This window comes from Rhinopithecus bieti, unplaced genomic scaffold (assembly GCF_001698545.2).
Source record: "Rhinopithecus bieti isolate Rb0 unplaced genomic scaffold, ASM169854v2 scaffold_36840, whole genome shotgun sequence".
NCBI lineage: Eukaryota > Metazoa > Chordata > Mammalia > Primates > Cercopithecidae > Rhinopithecus > Rhinopithecus bieti.
Window position 1 is genome coordinate 1,889,687 of NW_016816502.1, and position 25,892 is coordinate 1,915,578.

The following is a 25,892-nucleotide window of genomic DNA, read 5'->3' on the forward strand; positions in this document are numbered from 1 at the left end:
CAATAAAGTAAATCACACGAATATTTTGGTTTCATAGTGCATATAAAAGTTACGTTTACAATGTATTATAGTCCATTAAGTGTGCAATAGCATATGTCAAAAAAGGTAACATCTTAATTAAGGAATACTTCATCCCTAAAAATGCTAACAGTCATCTGAGCCTTCACTGAGTTGTAATCTTTTGACTAGCAGAAGGTCTTGCCTCGGTGTTGATGGCTGCTGACTGATCTAGGTGGTGACTGCTGGAGGTTGGGGTGGATGAAGCAATTTAAGTCTTAAAGGAAGACAGTAATGAAGTTTGCCACATTCATTGACTCTTCATTTTATGAAAGAATTCTGTGTAGCTTGTGATACTGTTTGGTAACATTTTACAAAATTGGAGTCAGTCCTCTCAAACCCTGCTACTGTTTTATCAACAAAGTTTATGGAATATTCCAAATCCTTTTTTGTCATTTCAACAGTGTTCACAGCATCTTCACCAGGAGTAGATTCCATCTAAAGAAACCACTGTTTGCTCATTTATAAGAGGCAACTCTTCATGCTTAGTTTTACTGTGAGGTTGCAGCAATTCAGTCCCATCTTCAGGCTCCACTTCTAATTGTAGTTCCTTGCTGTTTCCACATCTGTTGCTATCTCCTCCACTGAAATCTTAAACCTCTCAAACTCATCCATGAAGGTTAGAATCAACTTCTTACAAACTCCTATGGAAGTCAGTATTTGACCCCCCGACACTTGAATCACAAGTATTCTTAATGGCATCTAGAATGGTGAATCCTTTCCAGAAGCTTTTCAGTTTGCTGTGCCCAGATCCATCAGAGGAATCACTGTCTACGGCAACTATGGTCTAATGAAATATATTTCTTAAATAATAATATTTGAAAGTCAAAATGACTTGATCATGGGCTACAGAATGGATGTTGTGTTAACAGGCATGAAAACAATATTAATCTCCTTGCACATCTCCATCAGAGCTCTTGGGTGAACAGGTGCATTGTCAGTGAACAGTCATGTTTTGAAAGGTAGCTCTGTTTTTCTGAGCAGTAGATCTCAAGAGTGGGCTTAAAAATATTCTGTAAGCCATGCTATAAACAAATGTCCTGTCCTCCAGCCTTTGTTGTTTTATTTACAGAGAACAGACTGACTAGATTTAGCATAATTCTTAAAGCCATAGGCTTTTCCAAATGGTGAATTAGCGTTGGCTTTAGGTTAGTCGTCAGTCATATCAGTCCCTAACAAGAGCATCAGCCTGTCTTTTAAGGCTAGGCCTTGACTTCTCTTTTCTAGCTATGAAAATCCTGGATGGCATCTTCTTCCAACAGAAGGCTGTTTTGTCTAACTTGAAAATCTGTTGTTCAGTGTAGTCGCCTTCATCAGTGATCCCAGCTAGACATTCTGGATCATTTGTGGCCGCTTCTATATCAGCGTTGCTGCTTCACCTTGTACTTTCATGTTGTGGCGATGGCTTCTTTCCTTAAACGTCACGTACTAGCTCCTGCTAGCTTCCAACTTATCTTCTACAGCTTCTTCTCTTAGCCTTCGTAGAATTGAAGACAGTTGAGGCCTTGCCCTGGATTAGGCTTTTGCCTAAAGGGCGTGTTGTGACTGGTTTGATCTTCTATTCAGACTGCTGAAACTTGCTCCCTATCAGCAATAAAGTTGTTTTGCTTTCTTATCATTTGTGTGACTGCTGAAGTAGCTTTTTTTTTTTTTTTTTTTTTTTTTTTTTGAGACGGAGTCTCACTGTGTTGCCCAGGCTGGAGTGCAGTGGTGCAATCTCGGCTCACTGCAAGCTCCATCTCCCAGGTTCACGCCATTCTCCTGCCTCAGTGCCCACCACCACGCTAGCTAATTTTTTGTATTTTTAGTAGAGATGGTGTTTCACTGTGTTAGCCAGGATGGTCTCGGTCTCCTGACCTTGTGATCCACCCGCCTTAGCCTCCCAAAGTGTTGAGATTACAGGCGTGAGCCACTGCACCTGGCATGAAGTAGCATTTTTAATTTCCTTTGAGATCCTTTCCTTTGCATCCACAAGTTGGCTGACTGTTTGGCATAAGAGACCTTGCTTCTGGCCTGTCTTAGCTTTTAATATGCCTTCCTCACTGAGCTTAATAATTTCTACCTTTTGATTTACAGTGAGACGTGTGACTCTTCCTTTCACTTGAACACTTAAAAGCCATTGTAGGTTCATTCATTGGCCTAATTTCAATATTGTATCTCAGGAAATAGGGAGGCCTGCAGTGGCGTGGCGGGTGGGAAGAGAGATGTGGGACAGAGACAGGTTGATGGAACAGCCAGAACACACACAACATTTATCCATTAAGTTGGCTGTCTTATATGGGAATGGCTTGTGGTACCTCAAGACGTTTACAATAGTCACTCAAAGATCACTGATTACATAACAGACATAATAATAACTGAAAAGTTTTGAGACGCTGTCTCCAAAAAAAAAAAGACCTTCAGTGGAGCCACAATTCTTAATGAATGAAGGCCAAACTCCTTAGCTAGGAATTAAAATCATTTCAAACACTATCTACCATTTCTCACCATGCTAGCTTCAGTTGCTTTATCTCTCATGTTTACAGTGCTTTATCCATCTAAAATACAGGCATACTTCATTTTATTGCACTTTGCCTTACTAGGCTTTGTAAATACTGCATTTTTCAAGAAATTGAAGGCTTGTGGCATCATTTTCCCAACAACATATGTTCACATATGACTGTGTGTTACATTTTGGTAATTCTGTCAGTGTTTCAGTATAATCTGTATCCATTTCTGTTTTCTTTCTTTCCTTTTTTTTTGAGACAGAGTCTCGCTCTGTTGCCCAGGATGGAGTGAAGTAGCGCGATCTTGGCTCACTGCAACCTCTGCCTCCCAGGTTCAAGTGATTCTGCTGCCTCAGCCTCCTGAGTAGCTGGGATTGCAGGCACCCACCACCACGTCTGACTAATTTTTGTATTTTTAGTAGAGATGGGGTTTCGCCATATTGGCCAGGCTGGTCTTGAACTCCTCACCTCAGGTGATAGGCCTGCCTCCGCCTCCCAAAGTGCTAGGATTACAGGCGTGAGCTACCGTGCCCGGCCTTCTGTTTTCTTTTTATCATCTGAAACTGGGGCCTCACTCCAGACCAGTTAAGTTAGAAACTGATGGGGTGGGGCCTGAGGCACTGGTATTTGTTAAAAGTTCCTGTCACCATTCTGCTGTGCACTCAGGGGTGAGAGCTGAGTTGAAAGTAGGCCCATCTGGCCACTGTCCGCTCATTGGTCTCCTTTCATTACCGCTCCCTAGTTGTGAATAATTATAAACATTAATAATTATTGAGTACAGTACTAGTCACCGTGTGTTTTCTATTTTAAATTTTTAATTGCAGTTTTACTAATCCTTATCCACTTGACTATCTTATGTCCCAGAGCCCTATATTTATCTGACTGATATAACTTTAAGTCAGTAAAATACACTTAAAGCACAGGGTTAAGAGGGCTTTATTTATGGACTCCCAAAAGGAGTTCAGATTGTGGAATATATTCAGCAACATTTTTAAAAAAAGATATCACATGTTTATAAAAACATTCATGCATACTTAGAGTAAAAAAGACAGAAAATATATATGAAAATATTTCATGATTATAGGTGATGGCATTACAGATGGTTTTTCTTTTCATGTCTGTAGTATAAATTTTCGATAATGAACATGTATTTCTCCTATATTTAAAAAAAATCTTAAAAAGAAGATACACCCTAGACAAAATAGGGGAGTATGAATGTGTGTGTTATTAATATTTTTAGCTCCTGAGGCTAAAATATTCAGTGGGGATATTGAGAATAGTACCATACTGAGAGTGAGTTAATAGCAAGGGTTGGCATACAAAAGCTAGGATTTGCATCCTTGTTATTTTTGTTTTTGCTTATTATAGCTAAGCTAAACTTGTCTCATCTGATGGTTGGTGTTTTGTTTTGTTGAACAAGCGAGTGTCATGAGACTGTTAGTCCATAACAGGGCAGAAGAACATGATGACATAGATAGTTTACTGTTTTTAATGCCAATGGACTAACTTTAATATCTGTTATCGGTGCTTTCAGAGAAACTATTAAACTAGGAACAGCATGTCGACCTAGTATCTGTTCATCTTTTCACATTGGCTTGTTACCGAAGTTTAACAACTCCAGTGTGCATTTGAATTTTAATTTTAAATAAGACACAATTAAAATAAGTGGTTTAGATGAAAACCTAACAGTAGTTATCTCTGGGTTCTGTTAAATAATTTTAAGGGTATTTAAAAAGTAAAAACAAAGCACTCAGTGACTAGCAGATGTTTAGTTTCTACTCTTTCGAAATGTCAAAATAGGAGGTAGGAGAACCTATTGCCAAATAATGGGAAAACAGCATTGTGTGGTAATGTTTCAGTAGGGTGTTTTCTTCTGAAATGCTGTTTAGCTAATCCTTGGGGTAATTTGGCTGTGAGCATGCAATTATTACATTTTTATCCACAGAATGGGCTAAAGTTGGCATCACATCCCTCATGGTTGCCAGAGGCAACACACTGATTTAATTTGTGCCCCGGTGGCAGACATTTTTGAATAATTTCAGTGATTTTTTTCCTGATGCTACTTTGGTTGTTTCCTTTCCAGTATCCCACTGATTGCTGCTCCCCACCCTCTCTGATTTCACCCTCCCTGAGTTTTGAGACACTTGGTGTTGGTTGAGGAGAGTAGAATAATTAAAGGTCCAGACGATTTTCCTGAGGGAAGCCATGCAGGTGTCCCTGACACATCCTGGGGCAATGCGGGTTGGAATGCTTTCATGGTCCAGCCCGCAGTGAATGAATGTCTGTCCTCTTAAAGACTGACAAAAACAAACACATCCTAATTAGACATATTTGAAATTCCATGTGGAGCCTGCAAAATGGATCTTAAGAGAGCTGCTTTTGTGGGATTTTGAATTCTTTTACTGTAGAATTTGAGATTCCTTGAGATCTCCCCTTCATGATTCTGTCCTGCTTTGCCTTTTGTTTTTTTTGATATACTAACTGATGTTTAACTAGGAGGATCACCAGATGGACCTAATTCGAGAGTGAACATCTATTCTCCTAGGTTAAGAGTCACAAAAGCACGAGGGTAGGGCTGCCTGTTTCTCCAAGAACTGGCTGTGGCCACAGGGCAGGCCACCTCACACTAGTATGTGTTCTCTAAGGGCTTTGGGTGGATATCCTTTTCTGAGCACGGCTTGTATAGGCACAAATCATTTTTAGGGAGCAGATGTTTGTTTTATCAGTACACCCTCTAGATAATCAGAAAGGGGAAGAAAACATGTAATTCTTCTACCCATTGTGTCTAGAAACTCACATTTTTCTTTTTTTAAAATCCAGAGTGGACACAGATATCTACCAGATATCTTCGAGAGCAGTTGGCCAAGATTTCTGACTTTTACCACATGGCCTCCAGCACGGGTGATGGCCCTGTCCCTGTGCCACCAGAGGTGGAACAAGCCATGAAGCAATGGGAATACAATGAAAAGCTAGCATTTCACATGTTCCAGGTAACCTTTCGAAGACATGAAGAGTTGTGTGCCATGCTTTTAATAAGAAAGCAGATTCCTTATAGTTTGGTGTTCTGGGGTTAAATCCTATTTTTATATGAACCAATACATTCGAAGAAAGCAGTCTGACATTTCTCACATCGAATTGTATTAAGGCTAACACATCTGCCCTGGGATGACAGCTTGTTATATATATTGATCTCCAGCTTTCAATCATGTTAGCTTTTTTAGTGCTATTAATTACTTCGTAATTGCACTATTAAATGTAATCCTTCTAAACCTTTTATTTTGCAAAATTTGATATATTTATTCAAAAACACCTTTGTGCTGATGTCTTCTGTGGTAGCAGACCTCCTTTAGGCCCAAGTTGTTCCAGAGAAAGGTCATCTTAATTCAGCTGCAGCTGAAAATACAAACAGAGCTGAGGGGAGGGGTAAGGGCATTTAGGAATGACTGAACTCTCATCCAGATGAGCTCATGTAAATAATATTGACCAGAAGAGGGCGCTTGGGCTCATAATAAGGTAGGAGAGGTGACTTCAGTTCAAGTCTTAGCAGAGATTTTAGTGCCTGTTACCTTGATTAGAGCGAGGGGACATGTGGTTTCTAAATTTTCCCTTTAGAACCTTTATTATAATTTTCAGACTCTTCTAAGAGGTCAACATAGGAAAAAATAAGGTCTTTTTGAGAAGTAATATTGTTAGTTTTTAAGTCAGTAAAATAACTCCTAGTTCCATTTAGAAGAGGGACTACTTTAGTGCTGCGCTGAGCTTTTATGACTTTCACTGAGCTCAGAATTTAGTCTGCATGTTGGAAAAAGTATCTCTCAGCATGTTTAATAGTTTTGGAAGACTCATATATTAGGAATATTTAAATTAGAATTTTTATTTTTTTTAAGAAAGCAGTTAGGTCCTAAAGGAATGAATATAATTGAAATAGTGATGTTAAATTTTAAATGTTCATTATATTTTAATTTGCCATATTCTGAAATGTGAAACAGACCCTAATTCATACACATGGAGACATATATATGCAGAAACAAGGGCATGGGTATATAAACAAAGCATCTACAGGATGGACTGTTTACGAAGATTTTCTTTTTGTTTTTTTGAATCTTGAATTTACCATCTCTTATACCTTAATGGAAAATTCCATTTTGTCTCTTTTAAAAAACATTTTAATTAATTTTAAATTGACAAATGCAAACACTATATATATATATTTAGAGCTCACTTTATTGGTCTTAAAATTTTAAATTGCACTTTTATGTGACTTTTTAACTATTTTTGACTCTAAACATGAAAAAAATTAGAAATTAGCAACATGTCATGTCAATGTGGCCTCACTGTAAACTTTGAAATACTACAACTGTAGTTTATCAGTGTAATATTTTCACGTGAATCCTTGATAGCCATTGCAGTGGAACACGTAACATATAACAGTTGCTAGGAACAAAGTAAGATTTCGTATGAACTACTAAGTTTGTTACTGGAATGGCCATAAAAGTATGTTTCTTTCCCAGAAAACAGTTTTTTATTGCTTTCTTTCATTCTGTGAATCATAATACAAAACTATAATAGGATATTAAATCTATATATGCATAGAATGTCATAAAATAATGTGTGTATCTATGGATGTGTATATGTATATGAGGGCAAGAGACAAAAGATGTTTGTAGTGCTTATATCAAGATTAGTGGTCTCAGTAGGGGCTGTGTCACCCCTGTGGGGCATTTTTGGAAATTGTAGGGGGTATTATGGTTTTTTTATTGTAGTTGTGTTGAAATGTTTATACATTATTTTATCATAAGCTCCTTTCATTTCTGTATATTAGGTCATTGATTTTTAAGGCTGTATTTTATAGATAGGTGATAGTATCTGAAACTAATTTTGGGATAGTGAGAGAAGCTATTAAGGGGACATTGGGTCTGATGGGATTTTTACACTTTTGTTAAGATGGTGGCACGAGCAGTGCATATCTTCTTTATAATTATCACTATTATCCAAGTTTCCTTCTATGAAAATGAGTTCATACTCCCCCAAAATCTAGCCAGGAGCTTGACACAACACACCCTGAGGGTGTGAAAGCTTCTGAATTTTGGAATCTTGTTGGAATTAATTTTTCTCAATTCGGAGCAGATTTCTAAAATACAACAAAAACCTATACTAAACAGATGAGTTATTTGTTTTGTTTAGAATCTGGACTGTGAGCAATGAGACTATGTTTAACAACAACAAAAGCAGTAGTAAAATTAGACTTAAGAATAAGAATGGCAGTGCTTTTTTTTTTCTTTTACATTATTAATGTAATTTTTCTTTGTTCATTTAAGGAAGGAATGCTAGAAAAACACGAATATTTGACATGGATCCTGGATGTTTTAGAAAAGATCAGACCAATGGATGATGATCTTCTTAAACTCTTGCTACCACTAATGCTGCAGGTATAGTACATGTCCTCTTGAGGCACTTGGTTTTATGGCAAGAAATGAGTCTGATAAGAATGATTAGGTAAGTGGGGGAGGAAAAGGAAAAAAAATCCTGTTGAAATGGAAGGAAAAAATGTCTTTGATGCTGTAACACATGAAGTGATAAAGGCTTCTAGTAAGTTTTAGCCATCATTTGTATTAACCATGTTCATAGTTTTTATCCATGTGTCCTAATTTTTAAGTAATTTTACCCACATTGATTTCTCCCATCACTGAGCAAAGCAACCAACTTTTAAAATACTGTCTCCATATAATAACTCAAATTTCTGTGAAAACAAAACAAATCATCCCTTTTGAAGACAGAGAATCTTCTACAATCTTTTGACAAGTCTTTGAGACTCTTGGGGTAGGAAACTTTTTATTTTGATGATTAGTCTAAGATACGCTTAAATTTGACGTATCTAGATGAGGTTTATTTAAAAAAAAATTCTTAGGTGATACATGTATTTGATAATTCAAGCAAGATGGAAGAATATCCAATGAACAGCAGTTCTCCCCTTTCACTCTCATACCCTCCCCACAGACTATACCATAGGTTCCTGTGTCTCTCCCCTGAGATAGTCTGCACTTGCACTGTCCATTACAATAGCCACTAGCCAGATGTGGCTACTGAGCTCTTGAAATGTGACCAGTCCAAATTGATGTGTGCTCTAAGTGTAAAATGCACACCAGATTTCAGACTTAGTATGGAAAAGTGTATAATAGTAGTACTTTTTATGTTGATTACCTGTCGAAATAACATTTGAATATATTGGGCTAAATAAAATACATGATTCTAATTTTTGCCTGTTTATTTTTTTCATGGCTCCTAGAAACTTTAAAATTATACATGTGGCTCACATTCTATTTCTATTGGACAGCACTTGCTTTATACCTTTGAAGTTTTTTTTTTTTCTTTTTTAAATGAAAAAAAGTCTGTGTTAAAATAGTTATTTAACCAAGACTCATAAGACATGACTGAAGTCTGGTGTCCTTCTACTTCTCAGTATTCAGATGAGTTTGTTCAGTCGGCCTACCTGTCTCGTCGTCTTGCCTACTTTTGTGCCCGGCGTCTTTCCTTGCTGCTGAGCGATAGCCCCAACCTCCTTGCTGCCCACTCACCCCACATGATGATAGGACCAAACAACTCGAGTATCGGGGCCCCCAGCCCTGGCCCCCCCGGCCCTGGCATGAGCCCCGTGCAGCTGGCCTTCTCAGATTTTCTTTCCTGTGCACAGCATGGTCCCCTGGTTTATGGACTTAGTTGTATGTTGCAGGTAAGTCCTTGGCCCTTGTTATTTTATGTTAAAATTCAATGTGGGAAGTGATTGAGTTAGGAATGGCATTTTCAGTTCAGTTTGATGTTTTACACCTCTAGGTTTTTCCTCACCCAAGTAATTTATTGATTGAAATTTTATGTTTTTATTTCCCTATTATGGATCAAGCTGAGAGAAGATTTGTCGCATTTGTCTAGGAGAATGTTATTGCAGTTGTCCTTTATTAGGGTCATTAAGCAGTTCAATTAAAAATCCTTCAGGGAACCCACAGAATAAGTCAGTTGTATTATTGTTCTTCTGGAAAGACAGCTTCTCCAGCTAGCATTTTTCATCTTTCTCAGTTCACATCTTGGGTTGGTTGCCTGTCAGTGTTTCTTTAAAGTTCAAATCATATATCAGGCTCCGTTCATCTTCCAAGCATTGTTGCTTGTGTAGTCCTTGAACATCCAGTAACATGCTGGTTGCTGGGCTGTTCCTTCCAGGAATATCAGGAATGAGATACAGCCCTGCCCTAGAGGAGCTCACAGCTTAGTGTTCAGTTCGTATTTCTTGAGCTCTTAATGTGTTCTGCTGTATAATAAGGAGTTTCGAAACAGAGTCGGCCCTCAAGACATGGTCTCCATTCTCAGAGTTTACTGTCTTTTCAGGAAAACTGGGTCATAAATGGACAGTTTCCAAATAATATGACAAGGGCTGTTGGGGAGATACACAGGGTGCCAAAGCAGTTGAAAAGGGGAACCTCTAGCCCAGCCTAAAATTCACAGAGGCTTTGTGAAAGAAAGTTTTTAGTTGTTCTAATGAGTTGAGAAAGATCAAGTAAAAAGAAGTAGTAAAAGTTTCCTGGCAGAGGAAACAGTATGGGAAGAGGCCCAGAGGCTGGTCAGTTATCTTTTGCATAGGTGGGTATTAGTGGGACATACATTATAAAAACTCTGTTGGGGGTCAGGGCATAGAAGACGACCTGTGGGCCTTATGATTGAGATGTCATCGGAAGGTTTTATGCAGCAAAGTGACACAGGTAGCTGTGTAATGTCGTTAGATTGTATTGGCCACAGTAGAAGGAAGATTGGTAGGAGAGGAGAGGTAGGAAAGAAGGAGGCTTGCAAGGCAAAGAAATCAGTTTGGAAGCATTTCAGGGAGTTGAGCTTTGGACTATTTTGGACTGTTTTGTCCTTTATTTAGAACCTCCAAATGGATATGTTCGAGAGTTGTTACGTGTCCAATTCTGCAGACAGTTGGGCAGACAGTTGGCCACTTGTGTGGATTCGAGTCCGTCAAGAACTTTGGCTGTTCAGAAACCCAAGAGGGAGTGAGGTTGCCTGAAGAGTTTTGTAGTGAGAGAGAATTCGTGAATCGTGAATCTGAAGGACAGGAGTGCTAAGAGTCGGGCAGAGGGGAAGTCCATGGAGGAGACCGGGAAGGTTGGCCAGACCACAGAGAGAACAGGGGGAGAGTATTGTTGCCTAAAGATGATGAGAATAACCGTAATATTGTCATAATTATATTAGTGTATGGATAGCATTTATTATGGTCTAGGCATTGTTCTAAGTTGTAACAATGACGGGGTGTCATTTTTACTGTTTAGCTATTGTTATGCTTTTCTCCTTCCTCTGAACATCCAACTTTATCTGTTTCATTTCCAGACTGTCACTCTCTGTTGCCCAAGTGCCTTGGTGTGGAATTATTCCACAAATGAAAATAAGAGCGCAAACCCAGGCTCACCCCTGGATCTGCTACAGGTGGCCCCTTCTAGCCTCCCCATGCCGGGTGGGAACACGGCTTTCAATCAGCAGGTAGACTTTATGTTTCGGTGATTTGATGGCTGTTTTCATTCTTGAGAGGCATCAGGGCACAGTGGGTCAAGCACAGGTTTTAGTATCTAGATGCTTGGGTGCTATTCCCAGTTTTGCCCGCTAACACCCTGGGTGACCTTAGAGAATTGTTTAGCCTCTTCAGAATCACTGAAGTTCTTGAAGTTTCTCCCTTTCTTTTCACCGTCTTGTTGAACAATTCTTGCTGAGAGTTCTGCCACCCAGACTGTAATTATGGTGGTGGTTCTAATACATGACCATGACTCCTGTAGTAGTTTTGATATTTAGTAATTATTATATGCTCTTGCTAGTACTGGGTTTTTGTTTCAAAGCCTTATGTGACTTGAACAATAAGATTGTGATTAATATTTAGAATAAGATCCCTGTCTTTTACCAAGCAGTTTTCTTAATAAAACATTGCAAGTTGTTTTCACACATGAAAGAATGCCTCAAAGAGATTATTTTAGAACATTCACCTTTCCATGTGGTGTCCTAAAAAAGAAATTTCACTTGTAAAACAAATTTTGCAAGCATTTATTTTGTGAACATTTATTATTGAAAACTGACATTGAATTGCCATTTGTAAATTTTAAAAATTCACTTATTGGGCCACAGGCTGCATTTCCTAAAATGCAGTCAAGATTGTAGTTCACCATAGGATACTTTACTCACGTGGGGGAAAACCTGACATGATTTAGACAGGCGCTGTGGCATTCCAAGCGCAAGTTAATTAGAAGCGATTCTCTTTCAGGTTCGGGCAAGGATTTATGAAGTAGAACAACAGATAAAACAAAGAGGCCGTGCAGTGGAAGTTCGGTGGTCATTTGACAAGTGCCAAGAATCCACAGCAGGTACAGAACGCCACAGAGGAATGAGTGCTTTTGAATGTTGGACTTTATGCCGTGTTTTTGCTTCTTACAAACAATTCCACATGAATAAGGCAGCTTTTTGACAGAGCCACTTGGTGAATTTTGAGGACAATCTTCAGTTTATGCCTTTTTAGATCCTGGCTGTCTAGAATGTCAGGTTTGGTTTTCTTGATGATTGTTTGATAGCATATGCCAAGAATGGTAGTTTAAAAAAATTTCTTTTGCCTCACATAGAATGGTGATTTTGTACTGTTTTATTCTGTTTTTTGGCCTCATTAACCACTTGTTTAACTTCTGCTCACAGGGGTGACTATTAGTCGGGTTTTGCACACGTTGGAAGTTTTGGATCGTCACTGTTTTGACCGAACTGATTCCAGCAATTCAATGGAGACACTTTATCATAAGATTTTCTGGGCAAACCAAAACAAAGATAACCAAGAGGTAGTTAATTTTTTAAAATTATTTTTGCCTTTTGTTTTCGTAGTGCATTTTCTTCTTTCTCATTCAGGAAACTCTGGCGAAACCTTTTCTATGAAGTGTAGTATCTTATGAAGACATACACACTTTGAAATCATTCTATTGTTGTACTAAGATTACCCACGATTATTAAAATGAAATGTCGGGCTTGTCTACCTAGGAATATTGGTATATTGACTGGCAGGATTTTTCTTGGTTCTTTTATCATCACTCTCCAATTTTAGTTTTAGAAGAGTATCCTTCATTTAGTGGTGGGACATAGTATGGTGGGTTGGCTTTAACTTGGGGGAATGTATGTTCACGTTTAGCACAGCAGAGGGCAGTGCATGAATACTTTTGATCATGATCTTTCAAAAATCCTTAGACAATGTGTTAGGGTTCTACAGAGAAATAGAACCAATAGAAAAAAAGTGTGTGTTATGTGTATGTATATATATACGTATGTATACATACATGTTTATATCTACGTAGAGAGAGAAAGGGGGAGAAAAGAGAGAGGTATTTATTTTAAGGAATTGACTCACATGATTATGGGGCTGGCAAATTTGAGATATTCAGGGCAGGCTGGAGATTCAAGGAAGAACTGATGTGGCAGTCTTGAGTCCGAAGGCAGTCTGGAGGCAGAATTCTTTCTTCCTCTGGGGACCTCAGCAATTAAATATTTCTCAGAACTCCTCTATTTTTTTCATTTGTATTACTTAAATGTTGACTGAGGATTACAAGATTCATGTTTTGTTAAAGTGCAAATAAATGACAAACCTAAATTAAAAATTAGTTGATTTAAATACTCAGAGAGGATTGTCTTATCTGTCTTGTTTCTTCCCAGAATTAGATCTCATCATCATCTTTTTTTTTTTTGAGACGGAGTCTCGCTCTGTCACCCAGGCTGAAGTGCAGTGGCGCAATCTCAGCTCACTATGCCCAGCAAATTTTTTGTGTTTTTAGTAGAGATGGGGGTTTCACCATGTTGGCCAGGCCGATCTTGAACTCCTGACCTCCTGATTCGCCCACCTCAGCTTCCCAAAGTGCTGGGATTACAGACCTGAGCTACCGTGCCCGTCTGGGACCTCAGTCTTTTAAGGCTCTCTATGGACTAGATTAGGCTCACACACATTATAGAACATAATCTGCTTTATTCAAAGTCTACTGTTTTAAATCTTAATCACATCTTAAAAAAATCTTTTTAGCAACAATTAGACTGGTGTTTGACCAAACAACTAGATACAATAGCCTAGCCAAGTTAATATCTAAAATTAATAATCACAGACAATTTTTATCTTATACGTTTCTAGCAATAGATTGTTTCATGAATGAATTGCCCCAAAACTAGGATATTCAGTTGTTTTTTTCCTCAACCTTGTTTGGGGAGAAATAAAAAGTTTGTCTTCTTTTCACAATGAAAAAACTGCCGATGATACTCTCCAGCTTGTGCTAGGCACCAGGACTGCAGAGGTAAGTTTTAAGACACCTTCAATACCTTAGTTAACTGATGGCAAGCATCTTTGATATTTCAGCTAGCTTTTGGGAATGCATATGTGGAAAGAAAAGATGTTTCCTTCTCTTACCTTAATGTGAGCCTGATACATATTCCAGATTATTATTCTTTTTGGAATAAGTTTTGATTGATCACCCTGCTTCTCAAAGATACGGTTCAAGACTAATGGTGCCAGGTGGGATCATTCGGAACATTGAGAGCAAGGGACCGATTGTGCTTTTTAAATTCATCGTGAGTCTCAGTAGCAATGCCTCCATACTTCAGTGGAGCATGCTGATATAATCCTCTGCTTACTGAGGCAAGTTAGCCTGCTACGTGCTCTTTTTGGGTGGAAACCTCAAAGTGTATTTTTAGTAAAGACTTTCTTAGATAAAAGGCTTCATGAATACCAAGATTTTTAATATATATAAGTGAGTTATCTGGAAGGAAAGTAGGGATACCCAAAATTCAGGGGGATCTTGGATTGTTTAGCTTCTTGCACCAAGTGTTGAGTAAAAGCTACATCGTTTCCTGGTGAGGGTTTTACCAAGATTATCAAAACCACCTTAGTTTTGTGGTTAGCCTGACTATATAGCTTCAGAGTGTATACACTGGCTAACTTCAGGATTATTGCCTCATTCACCTGCAGACACTTAAGTTACTCACAGCACTTTCAAGAAAAAAATAAGGGTTTTTTGTTTGTTTCTTTTTTCAAAAAAATTCAAGGGTAGAAATTATGTTGCAATCTTTCTGAATGAAATCACACTGTGAGGTTCTCTGTAAATCACAGGCATCTACAGAGTGGGTGCTTGCGGTGAGCCATTAGGGTGCAAGAAGATTATTAGAACTTCTGGTCAGATTATAATTTTCAAAAGCCTCTTTTGTCTAGGGATGAATGTAATTATTATGATAGTATAGGTATAGAAGTTACAAATAAGTGTGTATTGAAAATTTTTACTAAAAAAACTCTTTGAGCTGAGAGGGTATGTGGGAAATGTTTGGAGATCACTGCCAGAAGCTTCCCCTACCTGAGTGACTTCTCCCAGGATGCAGGGAGTTGCATGCCACTAGAGGGCGACATGTGTTCAGGGCTGAGAGTCCGGAGGCTCTAGGCAGGGCCATCTGCCCCATTTAGCAGTAATTATTTTGAATGTTGACTCAACTTCAGAAAGACTTGATGTGAGCAAGTGGTTTCTTTGTGGTTACAATACTGTTTTATGAGTAAGACACAAACTACATTTTAAACCTGTAATTCAGATTGGTCACCTTTTCTTAATAGTCTGGCAAAAAGGATAACAAAATAGATAGTTCCTTCTGTAATACTTAACATTAAATTATTATTGCTATTTTTCAAAGACAGTCTCAGTCTGTTGCCCAGGCTAGAGTGCAGTGGTACTATCTTGGCTCACTGCAACCTCTGCCTCTAAGGTTCAAACAATTTTTATGCCTCAGCCTCCCCAGCCTCCGCAGTAGCTGGGATTATAGGTACATACTACTGTGCCCAGATAATTTTTGTATTTGTAGCCGGGCTGGTCTCAGACTCCTAGCCTTAAGTGATCCATCTGCCTCAGGCTCTCAAAGTGCTGGGATTACAGGTATGAGCCAGTGTGCCTGGACTAAATTAATTTTTAAAATATGTCTTTGGTATCTGTATGTGTGGTATATGCATCAAGGTATATATGTATATGTAATCAAGTTTTATCTCTCTGTTTACTCTTTAACAGGGGTTACTGTTTTCTTTTTCTTTTTTTTTTTGAGACGGAGTCTCTCTGTCTCCCAGGCTGGAGTGCAGTGGCGTGATCTTGGTTTACTACAACCTCCACCTCCCAGGTTCAAGCAGTTCTCCTGCCTCAGCCTTCCGAGTAGCTGGAATTACAGGTGCCTGCCGTCATGCCTGGTTAATATTTTTATATTTTTAGTAGAGATGGGGTTTCACCATGTTGGCCAGGCTGGTCTCTAACTCTTGGCCTCAAGTGATCCACCCACCTTGGCCTCCCAAAGTGCTGGGATTATAGGCGTGAGCCACAGTGCCCAGCCCCGTTTTCTTGACTGCACAGTCACTTTGTGTATTTCTGGAATTCATGCATGTGCTGCAGCACCATGTTAACTGATCAGCTGGTGATCTTGAGTAAGTTACTCAAGGCTTTGTGCAATAGTGCCCTCCCTGGTTAAGTAGGCATGGAGTACTTGCCCTTTTTTTCTCTAAGGAAACATGAACACTTTGAGAATTATAAGACACTACACAAATATGTTTCAAAAATTGTTAATAATATAGCAATTATTAGTATTATACTGGAAGAACTGATGTGATGATGCTGTACTCTGATAAGGAGTTGCGTGTGATTAGGATTCAGAAATCGGTCTTACTTCTTTAAAATATACTTCCCCTTTTTTGTTTTCATAATTCATTCAGGATTTAGCTAACATGATAGATAAAACATGATCAACCTCCGTAGTTGCAATAGGTTGGAGGTTTGCTGTTACTAGAAGTCCTGTCTAGGTAGGCCTAGGCCCCGGGTTGCATAGCCTGCTTCCTCACGTCTTTTTGGAAAACCTGAATTTTATGCTCCTCCATTCCTTAATTCCCTTTTCTCTGGAACTGCGACAGGGAAATGCAGTCCCCTATACTTCCTTGTGGGAGGGGAGAACTTCTGTCCAAATGGGAGAAGTTTGTGTGTGTAATCAGTTTCAGTATTGGTGAAAGCCTGTTGAAAACTGCAATGCATGGGATGAAGGCATTCGAGGCCTGGGCAGAAGGCATTTGAGGCCTGGGCCCTGCCTTGTGGTTGTACTGTGGTCATGATAATGGGAGTAGGAGCTGATGCTGTGCGCATGTTGGGGTGTGCCAGGCTGTGTGGTGTCCTTCACTGATTCCACATGGAATGCCCTGTTTCTTTTTTTCATTTTCTTTTTCTTTTTTCTTTTTTTTTTTTTTTGAGATGGAGTCTTGCTCTGTCACCCAGCCTGGAGTTCAGTGGCATGATCTCGGCTCACTGCAACCTCTGCCTTCTGAGTTCAAGCCATTCTCTGCCTCAACCTCCCAAGTAGCTGGGATTAACAGGCATCTGCTACCACGCCCGGCTAATTTTTGTATTTTTAGTAGAGATGGGGTTTCACCATGTTGGCCAGGCTGGTCTTGAACTCCTGATCTCGTGATCCACCCGCCTCAGCCTCCCAAAGTGTTATGATTACAGGCATGAGCCACTGCACCTGGCCTGGAATGTGCTGTTTCTTTACTCTCCCTCCCTGTTGCCCTTTGCCCCTCATTTCCTTGGCTACTGTTTCTGTGTCTGGGCTTTTGTGTACAGTGGCAAGGGAGGTGAAAATAAAAATCTCAAAAACCTGAGTGTTTCCTTATTCTAGATCTGTGCTGCTTGGTTTTCCATTCAGAGTAGTGCGAGATATAAAGATGGTAATACTGAGGTCAGGGCTCATGTCCCACAGTGGCCAGGCAGGTAGTGGGAATGAGTCAGGGGACACCATGTATAGGGCAGCCTCGAGGTGGTGGGGGTTGAGGTGTCTGGGAAGTGAGCAGAGCCTGTCTGAAGAGGGAAGCCTCTCAAATTCTTAGATTCTACTTGGGATCCACTGTTGCCTGATCATCTGACATTTCAAGAGAAGCTGGATGTCAAGATCTGCATGTAAACTTTCCTGATCTTAAAATACTGTGCAGCAAGGCATTGTGTCTGTTGGCCATGTTCACTCAGATGCTTGTCACTTTCAGTTCCTGGTACGTGTCCTCTACAGCATGTACTCACTTATTTGCTTGTTTAGTGTTTCAGAGCCATTTCTAGTCTGGGTAATGGAGGTGGCAAATCTAGACATCCACACAAAGGAGTCGTTATGTGAATGGTGGGACCCCTGGTTTCCACATGCTCACTGAGCCTGTCACTTGTGACCTCACCTCTAAGCAGCTGGAGGAGGAGTTGCCTTCTTTGCTTTTTAGAGGCCTCAGACCACTTCCTTCCTCTTGGCGTCTCTCTGTTTAGGATGAGTGTGAGGACGGAGGCAGCTGCATCTTTGGGGTGCCTCGAGGACATGGATAGAAGGGAAGGTCTAAAGGTGGCAGAAAGTGCTCACTGCCTTTTCACTTCTGTCTTTGGGGGCCCCAGGAAGCCGACTTCTTCCTGAGTAATGAAAAGATGGAACCAGCTGCACTGGACAGAATGCTGCTGCGACAATATGTGTGTTTCCTCCTTCCCTGCTGCTAAAACCACGCACCCCAGACTGGGAAACTTACATATTTATTGTTTGGATTTGTTTTATGCTTAGACTATTCATGCAGAATTCTTTGAAAGGTTGTGATGAGTTCATAGGGACGTTTTGAATGGCAAAGGCCCTAAGTTTAGAAAATGTACTTTCCTCACTTGTGGCACCAAGTGTCCCAGGCCCAGCCAGGTTTGTATCAGTGCAGCTGGTGAACTCTGCCTCACCACCACAATCCAGAGGACAAAAGCTCACTTTCTGTCAGTGCTGTGCTTGTTCCACATTTGGCTTCCTGCAAGCCTTTCCCTGGGGTCTGTGTTTCTTCTTCTCCTCACCTTATGCACATTATCAGCCCCAAGTACCATGCATGGGGCCCAGGAGATGCTCAGTAGCATTTATTGAATTTAGTTTTTAGACCTCGTTAAAAAGCTACTCAGGCAGTGAACTGGAAGGGGACGCACCTCTGTAAGATTTGGCTTGGAAAGGTAGGGATAAATACAGTCATGGAATCTGTATATGTCAGTCTTATGAATGCTTAGATTCAGATGTAAGAGAGTACGTGCAGGTAGAGGTAGGGGTGTGGCTGACAGGGGAGCTCTCTGCTGTGAAATCAGCAGGCTAGTGTATTTCTTTAGGGACACTATGGACAATTCACTTATTTTTGATGAGTCTCAGTTTCCTCATTTTGTAAAATGGGCATGCTGTTTCCTGATGATGTGAAAATGACATGAAATAATGTTTGAGTGATAAACCATTCAAATATTTGTAGTCCCCAGCATGTAAATGGGTACTTAATAAACACTAGCTGCTATTATTACCAACTGATGTTTATAGAGTTAGTTAAAAACTCTGCAGAATTGGAAGGAATATCATCAGAGACTCATAGTGGACCCCTTGGGGCTACTGTGGGCACATACAGATACCCATCATGCAGTCTACTAATCGTAAGGCACAGCCAGGATCTGTCAGGCTTTTTACATTTGCTGTTTTTCATAAAGTCTTTACTCTCTGTAGGGAGGCAGTTGGATGGCATTGACCCACCCAGGATGGGGTAGCTGTAGGACCATGTTGTAAAGGAAATCAAGTTCATTTAAATGCTTAGGTTTTGTTGTTGTTGAAGGAAAAAAGTCACTTTCTAAAACCAAGACTGCAGAAAGTCAAACAAGGCAAAAGTCAAGCAAGCAAGGAAAACATGCATGAATGGCTTTCTGTTGAGATCCAAGTGTGCTGAATTTATGTTGTTGATGCTGATCACAGTCCAGCCAGAAGCGTATTGTGCTTCAGAAGCTAACACATTTCCTACTGGACACCCAAAGGAAGCGTTGCTAGTCTTTTACAACTAGTATTTTCTTTTTTTTGAAATAATGTGTTGGTAAAAGTTTGGTTTCTAGTAACATAGTTGGGAAAACAAAATTGTGCATCCAGATATTTAGACTTGCTGTCACTGAGAAGGGCCAGTCACACATTGTTTAGATTGGAATGGGCCTCTTGATTTGTTTTTGAGTATTATGCGACTTTTTTTTTTTTTTTTAACTTTTTTGTGTGTGTTCTTTTAAACAACGAGCCGGGTTTTAGTGTTATGTCATCTTATTTAGTTTTCCCTGGCCTGTGAGATGCATGTTTTCTTTTCTTTCTTTCTCTCTCTCTTTTTTTTTTTTTTAAACATCTTTTACTTTTTAGACAAGGCAACCAATGCTAGAGAGGATGAGAAATTGTTGAGGTTGATACCCACCTCACTGATGGAAGAAAGGAATTGGAATCCTAAATAATTCCAATTAACTAGTACAATCCAAATGGTACTCTTAACTAGTACCTCCTATTTCTTGTACTGTTTATTTAAAAAATGATTTGATTTCAGGGAACAATATAGCTGAAGTAACAAGTTTCAGATGTAATGAACAATTTTCGTGAACCATTTCCAAATATGAATATTGGTACATTTATGTGGTGGAATAATCTATTAATTTTTTAAAACTTGCTTGACAATTTTAACATAGTAAACAGTATTTTAATTAGAAAATTCAAATCCTCAAGTTGAGCACCCTGGCCTTGGTAGGATACCACAGACTTTAGAACAGTTCAGACCTGGTTTTCAATCTTGATTTTGCTGCCAAGTATTTGAGTGGCTTCAGATCTCCCTTATAATCTCCCTTAATGTCAGTCTGTCTGTAAAATGGCCTCACTAATAGACTCCACTTCGTGTAGTAGTACATGATAAGCACTTAGTAAATGCCAGTTGTTATGTTCTTGCCTGGACAACTTTTGGTTTTCAAGTGAGTAGAACAAAGCACCATCTTCTAGAAATTTGTAATTCCTTCTTATCTGTATGTTACTTTGATCTTCATAAAAGGCAAGCAGTAAAGTTTATTGTTCATTGAATTTTGGAAATTAAGCAAAATATTTTAATTATAGCTTGAATATCCCTTATCTGAAATATATGAGAGCAGAAGTGTTTAGGAGTTTAGACTGTTTTCAGGTTTTGGAATATTTGCATTATATACTTACCAGTGGAGCACCGCAATCTGAAAATCTGAAATGTGAAATACTCCAGTGAGCATTTCCTTTGTGCATCATGTTGGTCTTCAAAACGTTTCAGATTTTGGAGCATTTCAGATTTTGGATTTTCAGATTAGGGATGCTCAGTCTGTATTTTAAATATGAGAGACATGTACTTGTTAAGGACTTTTGGAGAGATTTTACTTTGAAATTATGGATCAGCCCTTGTATGACTTTCTGTTATGCAATTACATATTTCTCAGAACTCCTCTATTTTTTTCATTTGTATTACTTAAATGTTGACTGAGGATTAGAAGATGCATATTTTTGTTGAAGTGCAAATACATGACAAACCTAAATTAAAAATTAGTTGATTTAAATACTCAGAGAGGATTGTCTTATCTGTCTTGTTTCTTCCCAGAATTAGATCTCATCTTCTTTTTATTTATTTACTTTTTGAGACGGAGTCTTGCTCTGTTGCCCAGGCTGGAGTGTAGTGGCACAATCTCAGCTCACTGCAAGCTCCACCTCCTGGGTTCATGCCATTCTCCTGCCTCAGCCTCCTGAGTAGCTGGGACTACAGGTGCCTGCCACCAGCCTGGCTAATTTTTTGTATTTTTAGTAGAGACGGGGTTTCACCATGTTAGCCAGGATGGTCTCGATCTTCTGACCTCGTGATCCACCCTCCTCGGCCTCCCAAAGTGCTGAGATTATAGGCGTGAGCCACAGCTCCTGGCCGATCTCTTCTAATTTTAACTGCTGCTTTACAAAAAGGAAGTTGCTTCCATGGTATATATTTGGTTTATCTGATGTCACAAGACCTAAAGACTATCAACATTGATTGTAAGGATGTGAAGTTAGGAAAACTTGCCCCTTTCTCAGTCAGAAATCAGCCATCTCAAATATCTTTTGGAAATGTATATATGCAAAATATTTTTTAAACTTTTTTTTATTTTAATTTTTCTTGTAAGAGACAGGGTCTTGCTCTGTTGCCCAGGCTGGAGTGCAGTGGTGCATTCACAGCTCATTGCAGCCTTGAACTCTTATGCTCATGTGATTCCCTGCTGAATAACTGGGACTATAGACACACGCCACACACCTGGCTAATTAAAGATAAGGTCTTACTGTATTGCTCAGGCTGGTCTTGAACTCCTGGGCTCAAGTGATCTTCCCGAGTTGCTGGGATTACAGGTGACCATGTCTGGGCCACCATGACAGGCTTGGAAATGTTCATATGTATAAAGATTATAAAAAATAAATACCATTTATGCTTTTGTCATAAATCTTGTGAATTTATGGTTAACAGTGTTAGGCCTATTACCTTATATTGGTGACTGTGACCCGGTACAGCAAGGTTATGTTCTATTAGCAGTTAAGATCAACTTTTTTACTTCTGTGGCTTGCAGTTCATCCAGCTCCTCACAGTATGCCTCAGCTTGCAAACTATATGACTTGTTATTATAACTACACTACATATTATTCCATATTATTTATTGGTGCTGTAATATGAATAATATCTTTCTCCAAATGTGACCATTTTGTTTGACCTTAACTAAGAGTGATTGGTTTCAGTTGTAAATATGTCCTTTTAGTCTAAGATTAAAGAGCTGTTAAGAGCTTTATTCAGTATCTTAAGTCCTTTTATTTTAATTTTAAAAAAAATTTCAACTCTTTTACTTAGCTGTTGCTGATAGTAATAAGTCATTGATTTTTTCCCCATTCCTTTTATGGTATTTTATAACCTAAGTAATGTATTAGGAAATTTCTTACTTTAAACTGGTAAAAGATCTCACCAAGTACCTCCTAATTTCTAAAGGAAGCCTGCCTCTCATATGTAGTTGTCAGTTATTTTACCTTCTTTATTTGTTGAAGGAGAGAAGACCTGTGGTTAGCTTCTACAACTATTAGGTTATTGAATTACTGAATACATTGAATTACGGAATTAGGCCTAATCTATCAGATCTGTGCCTGCTCTTCTCCGAGAAAGAAGAATGTGGCAAATCCCCCGATGTTGAAAATCTTTCTTCACATATGAGATGGCTGTAGTATAGATGAAGATAACGTCATTAATTATGATTATTTGCTACAGAATTAATACTTTTACTATTTTGCCACTGTAGATATGCCCCAAGTTCATGAGACCAGATAAACAATGCTGTTATTTGAAGGACCTTATTGATTTTTGAATTTTGTGTCCATTCATCTTCTCGTTTGTTGTCACTGTAGAAGTTTCTTCTTGTGATTGTTGTATATATAATACAGGAATACATTCTTGATATTAAATTTCGTTCAGCCCACAACTTGGACCCCGTCCTACTCCCCTGCCCAGATGGGAGGTATTTTGGCATAAGAGCGCTCTCGGGAGACTGATAGCTTGAGTTGGACTCAGATTTGACCTAGTAGCTTTGAGACATTTGACAGTTATTTAACCTTTAGACTCTAGTTTGCTCAACTGTAAAATGATAGGATTGTCATTAAAGCATTAGAACAGGGCATACTATAAAACAAACATATATACCAGCAGTAACCACTGTTAATTTTGGTCCATATTTGGTTCACTTTCAAGAGTTATGTTGTGGCAAGAGGTCCATTACTTGCCTAGGGAAAAAATAGGTTTCAAATATCTTTTGGAAATGTAAATATGGAAACTTTCATATACATATATGAACACTTAACTATAAAGGTTGGAGGACATAAATGAAATTGCTTTCTGCATAATATTCTACAGGATTTTCTTTCCTTTACTGCTTAATATTTTCATCATTTTTTCCTTGTTTATTTTATCTGGTCATGATGCTCAACTCTTGTATTACTTCTAATAAAGTTTTCTAGTTAATTATCTTGGTTGGTGGGGGGTGGGGGTGGGGCATAATCATTTTATGCAGACTGTAGTGACACATTGCCATATCCTTTCAGATATTTATTCCTGTCTCTTCCCATTGGTTAACGCTTTCAAAATGATGCTAAGTGATAGTGTTGAGGCCAGCACCCTGGACTCATTACATGAGGAATGGGAATGCTTCTAGCGTGTCACACTTAGTCAACTGCAGAATTAAGTCAGATACTTTTCATATTAATTAAGTGCATCTCTAAACTTTATCCCTGTCTACCTTGTTTGTTCCTTTGGTTTAATGTAACAGTGTATTGCTTTTACTCTTTGATTTAAAAACATCAATTGAACCTGCTCTGCACCAGGCATTGTGGAAGGTGCTGAAAATAAAACCATGAAAACGACATTAAGTCTGACATGTGTTAGAGGCAGAATAAGTGGGACTGTGCTCCAGGTAATATTATATGAGCATCTAGAGGCAGAATAAAGTCTCTGGTAATTCACTCCTGTGCTTTTATTTTCTGTGTATCAGTTAGATTAGAAGTCTAGTTTGTCCCTGGAGAGGGATAGAGGGTGGCAATGCCTGGCTGGAGCGGTGCTGGGCAGCAGGGATCCTGGGCCTTGTGAGCCACTCAGGAGATTTCCATGTAATGGTGATCCTCCTTTTATAAATAATCTTGATTTACCCGTGATGTGAGCAGCAACATGGTGTAGCAGAATGTGTGGGGGCTTTGGAATTAGCACAGCCTAGTGCTGTTTTCTAGTTCTGTGCCCATGACCATCTTAACTTCTTTGAACCTCAGTTTTCTTATCTTTGAAATGGGAATAGCAATACCTGCTTTCGGGTTCATTAAGATTAGAGATGATGTGTGTAAAATTTCCAGTACTTGCTCAATAATTTTTGCTTTTGAGACAGGGTCTCGCTATCGCCTACAATCATACCTCACTGTAGCCTTGAACTTCTAGGCTCAAGTTCTCCTCCCATCTCAGCCTCCTGAGTAGCTGGGACTGCAGGTATACACCACCATGCCTGGCTTTTTCTTTTTTTTTTTTTCTTTTAAATGAGGTGTCACTACATTGCCCAGGCTGATCTTGCTCCTCCTGGCCTCAAGCCATTGTTCCTGCTCGGCTTCCCAAAGTGTTGGGATTACGGGCATGAGCCACTGCACCTGGCCAATAAATATTTTTTAATTACTGCTACTACCTGCACTTGGAAACTTAAAACTGTTAATATTATTATTGCCATGATTACATGTTTTAATTTATGCCAGGGCTAGACCTATAGTTTATTATTTTTTCTTTGACCTTAACTTTATATGCCAGGGCTCAATTACTCCCTCCCCTCAGCCTACCTCTTGTTCTTATGTACCTCATTCACCTGTTACTTAAAGCTAGAGGGGCACACTTACTTTGTTCAACTTCTTGATATTCATTAGAAAGTGCCATGAGAATGGCTTGAACCCAAGAGGCAGAGGTTGCAGTGAGCTGAGATTGTGCCACTGCAATCCTGCCTGGACGAGAGTGAGACTTTGTTTTTTTTTTTTTAAAAAAAAAGAAAGTGCCAATATGAAAAGCTGCCTGTTTCTGCCCCGGGAAGACCTGAACCCTCCTTTTTAGTGTTTGGAATGAAGTACTTCCTTTTGATTATTCTCAGTGGTGCGCCTCCAGGGTGGTACCTGAGCCCTCCTAATGTTTATTTAATGCCAATAACTGGAGATCTAATAGCCACAAAGCTGTGTTGTGAAATGTTCTTGTTAAGTAGGAGTAAATATTCCAGCATAAGGGAGCAATATACTCTAAGGCTGTAAGCATTGAGGAGGGTGGAATCAGGAGAAGCCAGAGGCACTGGGGGTGCATATAAAAGGCTATTGTATATTGTGTACCCTGGAGGGAAGGACAGAGTTACTACCCAGGTTTTTTTGACACACAGGTTTTGCTTTACCTGTTTTGTTCATTTCCAAGAGTTACCTTGTGGCTAGAGCTCCATTACTTAGCTAAGTGACCTTGGACAAGTTATTTGCCATCTCGTTGCCTTGGAGTTTCCTTATTTGTAAACTGAGGGTAATATAACCAACTTATAGGTTGTGAAGATTGAAAGAAATAATTCCTGAAACACATTTATTGCAATGTCTGACTGTAAATTGGGTAGGCACTCAGTACATGTTAATTATCCTTATTACTACTACCTGTAAATTTGGTAGTCTGTCATCATTATTGATTTTCAGCATGATTAAACCCATAACTTAATCCACAAGTTATTTTATATTAAATTTTCATTAGAAGCAACTGAAAAGATTTACATGTAACATTAAGACTTCCAATTTTTTATTTTTATTGTGTCTGCTATGGTCTGCTATAAATCCCATGACTTTAGTCCATGACTAGAATAAGCCATAAATACTGCAGAAAACCTATTCTAAAAAATGAGTTTTTGGCTGGGCGTGGTGGCTCATGCT

The 25,892-nt window shown here is 39.1% G+C and overlaps 1 protein-coding gene across 1 annotated transcript in view; it reads left to right on the plus strand.

The window, feature by feature from the left end:
• The window catches only part of MED12L (mediator complex subunit 12L), a 352,689-nt gene that overhangs the window by 66,528 nt on the left and 260,269 nt on the right, over window positions 1-25,892 (plus strand). The window contains exons 6-11 of the mRNA XM_017854932.1: window positions 5,364-5,533; window positions 7,862-7,972; window positions 9,004-9,273; window positions 10,917-11,066; window positions 11,836-11,935; window positions 12,258-12,394. Coding sequence (XP_017710421.1) covers window positions 5,364-5,533; window positions 7,862-7,972; window positions 9,004-9,273; window positions 10,917-11,066; window positions 11,836-11,935; window positions 12,258-12,394 — 938 coding nt within the window. The remainder of the gene's footprint in view (window positions 1-5,363; window positions 5,534-7,861; window positions 7,973-9,003; window positions 9,274-10,916; window positions 11,067-11,835; window positions 11,936-12,257; window positions 12,395-25,892) is intronic.